General features: G+C 38.6%; 1 protein-coding gene and 1 pseudogene across 8 annotated transcripts in view; one reads left to right on the plus strand and one right to left on the minus strand.

Annotated features, from left to right (window-relative positions):
• The window catches only part of MCM9 (minichromosome maintenance 9), a 62,203-nt gene extending 51,013 nt beyond the window's left edge, over positions 1-11,190 (plus strand). Inside the window, exons 15-20 of one of the 8 annotated variants that reach the window (XR_016529869.1) lie at positions 6,795-6,873; positions 6,957-7,024; positions 7,293-7,402; positions 9,876-9,919; positions 10,000-10,152; positions 10,822-11,190. Coding sequence is in view for 2 of the 8 variants with exons in the window: in XM_039030954.2 (XP_038886882.2) it covers positions 6,752-6,873; positions 6,957-7,024; positions 7,293-7,402; positions 9,872-9,919; positions 10,000-10,152; positions 10,822-10,874 (554 nt within the window). In the remaining 6 variants the exon portion in view is untranslated. Of the gene's footprint in view, positions 1-6,751; positions 6,874-6,956; positions 7,025-7,292; positions 7,429-9,871; positions 9,920-9,999; positions 10,153-10,821 lie in introns of those variants that run through there. The other 7 variants (XR_016529872.1, XR_016529870.1, XM_039030953.2 and 4 more) reach the window with 7 other exon arrangements.
• Positions 863-4,987, minus strand: LOC150036059 (uncharacterized; annotated as a pseudogene).
• Positions 11,191-11,904: the final 714 nt, after the last annotated feature.

An 11,904-nucleotide genomic window follows, 5' to 3' on the forward strand; every position in this document is an offset into this window, starting at 1 on the left:
AGTACTTTCTAGAAGGTGGGTGAAAATATTTATAGCCTCGCTGATGAAGGGGATACCCAACAAATACACACTTTTAAGCTCATGGGGCAAACTTAGTTCGGTGAAGACCGTGAGTATGAACAAAAGCTGTACACCCAAACACACGCAAAGGAACTTTAGGGATAAGACGTGTAGACTAGTAGGACTCTTTAAAGCACTCAAAGGGTGTTTGAAACTTTAGAACACGTGAAGGCATCCTATTAATGAGATGAGCTGCAGTGAGGATCGTGTCTCCCCATAGGTACGATGGGAGAGACACCGAAATCATCAAGGAACGAGCAACTTCAATGAGATGGCGATTTTTTCGTTCAGCCACCCCGTTTTGTTGCGGAATATAAGCACAAGAGTTTTGATGGATGACCCCTTTTCATGTAGGAATTCTCGGAGGGTGTGATTAACCAACTCATGCCCATTGTCACTTCGAAGGATGGCAATTTTTGAATTAAACTGAGTTAAGATAGTGGTATAGAATTGTTGGAAGGTAGACATGACCTTGGATTTATTAGAAAGGAGGTATACCCATGTAAGTCGAGTATGATCATCGATGAATGTGACAAACCATCGTTTACCGGATACGGTAGAGATGTTTGAAGGGCCCCAAACATCACTGTGGATCAAGTGGAAAGGCTGGGTAGGTTCTAAGAAGCATGGACACTGACACGCGACACGGCGACACGCCAATTTTAAAAAAAGTAGGACACGACACGTCGGGGACACATTTTTTTTAATTAAAAAATTAAATATATGTCGTGAAATAAACATATTGGAAAATATTCCATTTAAAAACACCATTAACAACCATACAAGATACAACCATAGATAAGATGAGTAGATGACTAACGGTCCAATGTCATAAGTCGTAACAAGTTTAACTGTTTAAGTAATTAGTTGAACACCACAAAAGTTACAAAACCACAAAATAGAATCGAAGAAGCCAAGCCATATTTTCTTCATTTTTGTCCAATGTCCTCTTAACTACTCGAAGCTTCATTCTGATCACCATCATCAGTAAAAACTACAGCTTCCAATTTTGGTTTGTCCAAAAATAAACTAGCTACTTCAAGCATTCCTGCATCTTCAAATGAATCAAATGAATCTCCAGCAATGTCCCACATTTTGTCTCTCCTTTGAAATATTCAGGAGTTCTTGATAAAAGACGTAGATTGCTATGGATGTACACCAAGTCTTCTACACGTTTTGGTGTCATCTTGTTCCTTCTCATGGAGTGCACAAATGAATATGTACTCCAATTTCGCTCACAACACGAGGAAGATGAAGGTTGAACAAGTAACTTCATAGCTAGTGATTGTAAAGTTAGAGTAAAGGCACCATGGATGGCCCACCAACTCTTCGGAGGCATATTATATCTATCACGTATGAAATCATGTTCAGCAAACTCTGAAGACATTATAGAGAAATTGGCAAATTCAATGTTTACTCTTGTTCGCTCATCCTCTGAACTAAAGTATCTCTTGATACACTTCATCCTCTCTCTTGATACTTCTAAGTTTTTATGTGGTGGAACTCGAGTCTTGTCTTCTTCAAGCCATTGTGGACTATAATACCTAAATAAAATTATAAAATATACCCAACTTTAGAGTGTGCATAGAAATTGAAAATATAAAATAAAGATCTAGGATGTCTTAGAATACCTTGGATTTAAAGAATGTGCCAAACAATGGAGAGGAGTGTTATTTTTATTCCAACGGTCAATCAAAATTTGATGCACCACTCCATAAAATGATGATTCATCTGGATGCTTTCCTTCATGTTTATAGATGACCACCTTTATTTTTTCAATCATGGTGTCCCACATATCATATACAAAATGGAGGCAAGGTTTGTCCGTATCACAATCTCTGATCATATCATAAATAGGAGTATTTATCTTGTGATTCAATAATTTGTCCTGCACCCTTACAATTTGCAGCATTGTCAGTGATTATTTGAATCACATTCTCATGTCCCACCTCATTTATAACTTCTTTCATCAAATTTGCTATGAAATATTTGTCTTTATTCTCACCTGAGCAATCTACAGCTTTAAGAAACATTGGTCCTCCTTTTGTAATTGCCATAAAGTTAATCAATGGTCTCCTCTGCGAATTGCTCCATCCATCACTGACAATACTTACCCCCTTTTGAGACCATGTACTTTTCACAGATTGCAACAATCTCTCTATATTTGCTTTTTCTTTTTGGAGAAGAATCGTTCTCAATTTATTATACCCTGGAGGTATATAACTCGACAAAGCATTATTTGCAACCAAAGAAAATGTGTTGACATTCAAAAAGATTGAGATTCAGTTTGTATATGCCGTGAAGGTGGTAAAGGAACTTGTTTAGGTGCATTCCTTGCAATACGCGTCTTAGCTTCATCTTCTAATTTTTGCATTTTAGCAAGATCTTTAGGGGTGATTTTTTTACATATTCCAATCCCAAATCCACTTAATTTTAGTAGGTGCGCCCTAACTCTTGTATAAGATCCTTTTCTATTTTCTTGACAACAATTACATTGCCAAGAAATATTCCCCCTTCATTCAATCTCTCATTTTTTGTAACATATTGCCATAATGGTTTTGTATCATTGTCGGTAGTCATTTTTTAGTTGATTTCAGTATGACTTGAAGATGATTCTGCCATACTTTTTAAATAAAATAAAAAAAACAAAATAAGATTTAAATGTTCAAACAAAAACAGGAGGTTGGGAGAAAAATGCAAAAAAATAAAAGAAGAAACAAACCAAATCGAACGAAGTCGGACGTGGAGAAGAAGTCAAACGAAGTTTGGGTGAGGAGAAGTCGTCGACGAGTCTGGGCGTGGAGAAGTCGGCTGGGCGTGAAGTCGAACGAAGTCTAGCGAGTCTGGGCGTGAAGTCGATCGAGTGGGCGTGGAGGTGAGGTGTTTTGGGCAGGTGGACTCGAGGAGTTCTGCTTCTGATATTTTGATGAAAAGAAAAGTGGAAAGGAATAATATAATTTGAGAAATTAAAATAAAAAACACAAAAACCTAAAAGTTTTGGGCTTGGGCTGATGCTTTTGGGCTGCTAACTTTAGTTTTATAAGCTTTCACTGTTTTTCTCTTTAATTTTGCAGCGCCGTGTCCCAGAAGTGTCCCAACCGTGTCCTACCCGTGTCCCCGCCGTGTCGGCCATTTAAAAAAATAATAAAATATCCGACACGCCAGTTGGCATGTCGAACACGTGTCGGAGGCGTGTCGGTGTCCGACACGTGTCCGACACTGACACTTAACCATCTTAGGAGTGTCGGTACTTTATAGGGTAGGTTTATAAGGCTGAGAGACAAAAGAAACACGAGACTGTTTAGCACGTATATAGACATCACAAGACAAAGAAGAAATATTCACATTATGGAATAAATGGGGAAACAAATATCTCATATATTGAAAACTTGGATGTCCAAGACAAATGCCACAATAAATAATCTTTTTTAGACATAGTAAATGAAGATAAAAGACTAGTCCTAAACAAATTCCTAGAGGAAGCATCTTTAGAAAGGAAATAGAGGCCCCTGTCATATTGGGCAGTGTCAATCGTCTTCCCCGTACTCAAGTCTTGAAACAAAGCAGCATCTGGTGAGGAGACAACTCTATAGTTCAAATATTTTGTTATTTTACTTATTGATAACAAGTTGTAAGAAATTTTCGGCACATGTAGGACATTTTGTAGAATTAATCCCTGAAATGGTGACAATCTGCTTTTTCCTGCAACAGGAGCAAATGACCCATCTGCAATACGAATCCTTATATTTCCAACACTCGGATAGTATCGGAGGAATCAATCAGATGAGCCAGTCAAGTGATTGGTCGCTCCTGAATCTAGAATCCATAACTCATTCCTTTTAATGAGGAAACTAAAAGATTGAGGGTTACCTGATTGAACAACTTTTCCGATCCCTATGGTACCTGAATCATCTGGGTTAGTCACCGGAGGTTGTATCTGAGGTTATGTGGCCTTCTTAATCAATTCACTCACTAGAGCATGCCCAGATTTTGACTTGTGATTTAGGGGGCGATGTTTACCATTAGGAGGTCGACCATGCAGTTTCCAACGCTGATCCTTCGTGTGCCAATATTTTTTGCAATGCTCACATACTGGGGAGGGGGGGGGGGGGGTTGCTATTCTGCTTGTCACCATCAGATCTAGAGGATTTCACCCCAAAGGCAGCTGACTCTACAGTGGTAACCCCAAACCCATTCATTGCACTCGATCTATCCTCTTCCAATCGAACCTTTGAACAGACCTCCATGAGAGACGGTATCGGCTTTTGCCCTAGTATTCGACTCCGAACCGTATCAAATTTGGGGTGCAACCCCACAAGAAAATCATACACACGATCAACCTCTTCTATCTTTGAGTATTGAATTCCGTCATGTTGACAATTCCAGATGATCTCCCAACATAGATCCATTTCTTACCATAACAAACACATCTTGTTGAAGTATGACGTTACATTCATGCTCCTTTGTTTGCACTCATGAACCTGTTTACATAAAGTATACAGGCGAGATGCGTTCTGCCTTCTAGAATATAACCTACGGACCGCATCCCAAATATCCCATGCAATGGTTGAATATAGAAAAGGTTTTCCAATTTGAGGTTCCATGCTACTTATCAACATTGAACGAAGTAAAGAATCTTCTGCCTTCCAGACCTGCTCTTGGGGATCCCCAGGGCTCGGTGCGATATTTCTCCAATTAAGTACCCAAATCTATGGTGCCGTTCAAGGACCATCTTAATTGTTTGGGACCAAGAGAAGTAGTTTTGACCATTCAGCTTCTCTCCTGTGATCATTCCTACAGAGTTTCCCAAAGTACCAGTTAACAAATTAGCAGTAGGTAGAGTAGGAAACACTGTTATCGGGTTTTTTGAATAGATTGGAAGACTGGAAGACTCATGGCCATTTAGTTTTGCCCCAAGAACCGCCATCTATTATTGGAGACTCGCTAATTGTTGTTGGAGTTCCCCATGGGTCTCTGATCTCGACTGTTTCTACTCATAGGAGATGGGAATGAAATTCTCACCCATAGAGTCACCCACTCGATATTGATGCTGAATCGGATACACATTCGGGAGGGACCCCTATTGCTGGAAGGAACCAAAAAACTGGTAAGAGGCTTCAATAGGGTACTGTCCAAACACTTCGGCACTGTTGCTAGAAGATGCACGACCAGGTATTGCTGCGGCTGAAGGATGTGCGGTTTACGGTTCGGGAGGAACCGCAAACAGCTGGCACGGGAGTTGCTTGGACGCGATCGCCTGGTTGCTGGACAGGTGCACGATCGGCTGACCCGACCTGGATACTGGAGCGAACCCGCCCGACGCCTGCTGCGGTTGTGGGAAAAACGGCGTGCCGACTGCGTTTGGACCGCATGTCGTTTGGGTCGTCTGCGGCTACTTGAAGACTGGGTTGCGACTGCTCGATGGCGCGGCTCCGACGGCTGTAGGGTTGAGGACTATCGGTGGTTGCTCCCCAGTCGGCTGTTGCTGTGTTGGGTTCAAGATTGTCTGGAGATACCGATCTACGACCACTTGAATCATGGCCATATTAGTTGGGTCGGCTATTACTCCATCACCAATCACGTCTGATGACTGAATTTCTTCTATCGAGGCTAGGTTTTCATCACCTTGCTCTAATACCATATTGAATGTAAAGGAGAAAAGAGATAACACAAGGTTTACGTGGAAAACCCTAATACAGGGAGAAAAAACCACGATAGAAAAGTTTTTATTATTTTAATGTCATATATACAAGAGACCCCAATCTCAAATATAAATGACATGAGGGAAACCTAATTCTAGTAGGCATAAAGGAAAAGACAAATATGCCCTTAGGGCTAATGCACTATATTTCAACAACGTTTTTTGTTGCCTTTGCTTGGAAGACGAGGAATCCCTTGGATCACTTATTTCTGCATTGTGAATTTGCTACCAGGGGATGGATTCTTTTGTTTAGAACTTTTGATTTGGAGTGCTGCCTTCCAAACAAAGTTGATGACTGGATGTTTGATGGGCTTGATTGTTTTGCCGTCGATAGTAGAGGGAAAATTCTCTCGAAGTGTGTTTCTCGGCCTCTTTTGTGATGCCTGTGGAAGGAAAGGAATAGTAGAATTTGTGAAGACAAGTTTGCTTCTTTTGATTCTTTTTGGATTGTTGTTCAATACATAGCCTCTTGGTGGTGCACTAACTACACCAAATTCTTTTGTTGTTATTATAGCCTTTCAATAATTTTTAACGATTGGAAGGCTCTTCTTCACTAGTGCTTTGGGGAGGGGTCTTCTCAACCCCTTGCCGTTAGGTTCTCTTTTGTTCTCTGATGAAATATACCCATCTGTTTCTTATAAAAAAAAAAAAAAATTATTGGGTAGATTTTGGGAGGATATCTTATCTTGTTCTCTTTAAATAGAAAATATTGTTTAAAAAATACACAAGGCATATTAAACAGTACTTATGATATAACTTATTACTCTGTTTAAGAGTTCAATTTTCATCTTAATAACTCTCGTTTCATGGTAAATATGACCAAAGATTTATCCCTATGTGTTGTACTAACGATATCTATAGCTTTTACTTCCTCTATTTTTTTTTCCACCTTCTACACCGTCTCCTTTGAATATGTGCACGCATACTTGTGTGCTTGCATAGATCTATCTACGTTAGAAAGAAATATTTTGTCTTCCTTTACGTGATTAGCTCTCTCTGTCAATACAACACTCTCCGGTCCCTTATTGAGCAGATTTGATATCGTGCTTGTGCTTTTAGATACAAAAAACCCTGAATGGGATGCAGTAGTTTCATCTCATATTCTCACTGAGGTAAATCTGATCTCCTGTTTATGTTATCAACTCCTTTTTTTTATTTTATGTTTTTGTAATTGTTTAATGATGATTATTTGTAGTGTGAACAAGAAAAGGGCAAGTGTAACAATGATCTTTCAAGTAACTGGCCTCTTACTATGCTTCGAAGGTATGAGTTTCTTCACAACAAGATTTGGTTTACCTTTTGAATTTCAATAGTAGGATAAATTACTGTTGTAATTTCATTCTTTAATAAATTGGAGGCCTAACAGGGGAATTAATCTCAACCAGTTTTAATCTCATACCAAGTATTACTAGCAAGATGTGACTTGATTGTCGATGAATGGGCAAATTCACCTGAGGCCCCAATCATTAGTGATTTAACCTTTGAGGAGGAACTGCTTAAGCTAACATATTAATTTTAAAACATTTTCCAGATACATCCAATTCGTAAAAGGATACTTCAGACCGGTCCTGACTGAGGAGGCTGAGCAAATTATTTCAAACTATTATCAGCTTCAAAGAAGATCAGCAATGGATAATGCAGGTCCCACTTGAAAATGGTCTATTTTTGTAACGCCCGGATCCTTACACCTTATGATCCGACTGCTACGACATGCATACTTAGACTTTTCTATCATGAGATGAGTTTTGGTTGAAATTTCAAAGAATATATCTAAATTTTATTAATTAGATAGAAAAAAAAACTATATAGAAATTTATTTATCAAAACACCAGGATCCATAAAACATTAGCGTGGTGGTACAAAATGCATGTGTCTATAATAGTGAGTTTGATGGTTGGCCATTTGAGCGACGTCCAACTCTGCCCTCTACGCTGTGTTCTTACCTACAAAGTCTGTAAAAATATAGGATGAGTACATAATATACCCAGTAAGTAGTTCTCACGTAGGGTAGTGACCAAATGCACAATCACAAGCAACATGTCATGAAAACATATGATTGGGACCGAAAACGTATATTAACATGTGGTGGTCGGTTATGCTTCCAACATAAATCTCTCCGCCTTGATAGGAAGATGAAGACCTAAGCGAAAACTAACCCATCTGATGATTAGCGGGTCATGCAGTCAGTAGGGCCAGAGTCGCATCCAACATCAACCATTAGCATAAACGTTATGCTTCCAACATAAATCTCTCCGCCTGATAGGAAGATGAGGACCTAAGCGGAAACTAACCCATCTGATGATTAGCGGGTCATGCAGTCAGTAGGGCCAGAGTCGCATCCAACATCAACCATTAGCATAAACGTTATGCTTCCAACATAAATCTTTCCGCCCTGATAGGAAGATGAGGACTTAAGCGGAAACTAACCCATCTAATGATTAGCGGGTCATGCAGTCAGTAGGGCCAGAGTCGCATCCAACATCAACCATTAGCATAAACGTTATGCTTCCAACATAAATCTTTCCGCCCTGATAGGAAGATGAGGACTTAAGCGGAAACTAACCCATCTGATGATTAGCGGGTCATGCAGTCAGTAGGGCCAGAGTCGCATCCAACATCAACCATTAGCATAAACGTTATGCTTCCAACATAAATCTTTCCGCCCTGATAGGAAGATGAGGACTTAAGTGGAAACTAACCCATCTGATGATTAGCGGGTCATGCAGTCAGTAGGGGCAGAGTCGCATCCAACATCAACCATTAGCATAACCATAAGGTTAGACTGGAAGCATAACTTACACCTAATTAAAATTTGGTTTTAACGTAATCGTGAACAAACATAATGCATTGGGTCCCTTGTAGAAAAACGTGTTCTAAACATGTAATGCAATATAACAATTAACATAACCATGCAATATAATAAAGGTACACTACCATAGAACATTTAAAGAGAGGGTGAGATAAACTACTTACCTTGACTGTGATCTAATTATTCCTTATTATTCTTTATGATTTTATCAGCAGAGTTTTCCCTTTTTAAATCAAAAGAAGAAATTTGGGCAGCACTTTACCCGAGCTTTTCTCTTTTAATCTTCACAGAACTTCCTCACTCACACTTACTTTTTCACACGATACTATGTTACTGAGATTTGTTTGAGAATGGGTTAAATCTTCGGCAAAGGGTCCTATTTATAGTAGTTTTCAGCTCTTCTCAGTGTGACAAATCATCGTACAGGTGGCTTCTTTAAAATTACTTATGGTTTATGGATTCCTCTCAATAAGACACCTAATTTTGGCTAACGTTTGCCCTTACGTCATCATTCTTTGTTTGTATTCAATTTTAGGGTTTTTCCATGTATAATCTATAAGATCGTGGCCAAATTTAACGCATAATTCGCGCTTTTGTCCAAATCTCGCTCACTCTGCTTTTAAAATCTCGCTCTCTCCCGTTTTCTCGCTAGGAATTTACTCTAGAGCCTTCTTGCTGGAAATCCCGCTCTCTCCACTCTCGCTCTCAAATTTTCTCTTCCGTCTCGCTCTCGCTCCCGCTCCCGCCCGCTCCCGCTCCCGCTCCCTCTCTCGCTCGCTCCCGCTCTTTCCTACTGTCGCTAAGAATAGCTCTCTTTACTCTCGCTCTCTCCAACTTCCTTGCTACAATTCTCGCTCTCTCCAATTTTTCATCAATCTCGCTCTCTCCAAGGATCTCGCTCTTTCTACTCTCGCCAGCCTCAATCTCGCTAGCATCGCTCGCTGGGTTTCTCGCTCTCCAATTCTTCCTTCGATCGTGCAACTCCCTTCTCAGAATCTCGTTTTCTCCAGTTTTCTCGCTGGTGTGGCTCTCGCTCTCTCCCACTTTCTCGCTCCCGCTCGCTCCCTTATTCATTATCTTTTGGATAATGAATAAATTTCCAATTTCCAATTTATTTATTTATTTATTTATTATTATTATTATTATTATTATTTTTCTAAATTTCCACCCGTTTAAATATAATTTCGTCCTGCTTATTATTTGATATTTAATTTCCTGTATGCATACAAATCTGGGTCGTTACAATTTTAAGAAATTGGTCTAATTTTATCCTTCTAATTCTAGATTCTTAAACCATGCAGCCAGGACAACAGTACGCATGCTTGAAAGCTTGATACGCTTAGCTCAAGGTTTGTTCGTCTTATGTTTCACTGTTTCCTTGACAAATTCTCATTTCCCTTCTAATGCTTCTTCTCCATCAATGTTGCAGCGCATGCACGCCTCATGTTTAGAAATGAGGTTACCCGGCTCGATGCCATTACGGCTATTTTGTGCGTCGAATCATCCATGACGACCTCAGCTTTAGTGGATAGTGTTGGGAATGCCTTGCACTCCAATTTTACGGAGAACCCAGATGAGGAATGTATCCTTCCTTGCTATGTTTAAATTTATAATTGTTATTTTGTCATGCATCTTAACTAAAATATATTAGCTATAAAAGGAAATATAAAAGTTGCTACCAAGCCACTAATAGGAATTTGTCTCTGCATAATATGAAATTGGTTTTAAATTTACATTATTACTCGGTTCAACTATATTAAAAAACGACTTGCGCATGAAATGTTAGCAAGTGAATGAATCCAACAAACTTCCTATTCAAAATCAGAGGAACTTATAGTGTAAGGACTTGATCAAGCACTCATGTTTCTTCTTTTCTTTTCCAAAGTATAAGAACTATTTCCTAGCAAAACTTGGGATGAAAAATGTTATAGGATATAAATTATATAAATTAGAAATTCGTGTATACCTAAATATTATCTTCAGTTTGTGGTTAGACAGCCCATCTGAGTATTTTGGAATTATCTTATAGTTTTCAACATACTAGTTTCTCTGCCTTTCAAACTCAAAGTTTGCTAAGGAATTATGTTAGGAATGAGGCATTTCTTTTGTTAACCTCGTTCATTCTCCTGTATCCATTTCTTAATTCTTTGCATAAAAATTAGTGTTAAGATTAGGGGCATTGTTTTGTTTCATGCCATTCTTTGTACACATTGCTGCCTGATGTTGAATTCTTGACTCCATGCTGTACTAGATGCAAAGCAAGAAATTTTGATCCTTGAGAAGCTGAAGTCGATGGAAGAATAGCCATTACCATGATGGAAGGCGGAAAGAACCCTTTTCAAGGGCCGTCGTTTTGTTTTTGTTTTTGTTTTTTGAGAATCAAGATAGCCGACATCCTCACATGCTTGAAGTTGTAGATACCAAAAAATATATATGTCTGGCATCTGCGCACAATCACATTTGTTTCGAAGAAAAATTTGTAAGGACGTCCGAGATTATTTAGATAGTTATGCTTGTTTTGCTAGATTTCTGCTTGAGAATGTGAGATGATGTTGTTTCAACAATATCTTTAAATCCCCAGATAATTTATAATAATATACTATAATTTGAATTTATGTAATATTTTTTTTTGTCTTTAATAATTTAATGTTTAATTGTTAAGTTTTTTTAGTGTATATGGTTATGAATTGAGTTTATATTAATTTTACTGGTTATTTTGAAATGTTTTATAAAAGGCATGGTATCAAATATTAATTTTGATTTAAATTCAAAATACTTGAATTTTAACTATAGTTTTTCTTTTTATATAAAATATGTGGCTGAGAGATTGAATCTCAGACCTCGAGGTTAAAAGTATATGTTCATGTGTTGAGCTAGGATAGCTCCTTATAATGACTTATCCTTCTCGGCCTAATTATATTATTTCTTAGAAATTTAATGTTTATTCATTAGATTATTGAGCAAAAGAAGTTGGGACATTTCGGGTGCAAATCGAGCTAAAATGGAGCATGTAGCAAGCAACGGGAGACAGTGTTGTGCAAGAAATTGCCCTGTGGCACCACAATGCTCTCCATCTGATCACACGTGCTAGAAGAGTATCATCGTTGCAACACCAAGGCGATGCAACATGGTACTACGTGAAGGTGTTGTGATGCTCCTTGATGGAGAAGAAGCGTTAGAAGGGAAATGGCATCGAGCTATTTTCTTAGTTTTTAAGTCATTTTCTTTGATTCGTAAGATTGCTTGTTTACGAGCCTCGATTACTATTAAGTTATGTAAACTTGGTTAGTTTTCTTTAGTTCATGGATTTGGATGATCCATTTTATATTCATGA

Source organism: Benincasa hispida, chromosome 5, assembly GCF_027475165.1.
Source record: "Benincasa hispida cultivar pf3 chromosome 5, pf3_genome.v1.1, whole genome shotgun sequence".
NCBI lineage: Eukaryota > Viridiplantae > Streptophyta > Magnoliopsida > Cucurbitales > Cucurbitaceae > Benincasa > Benincasa hispida.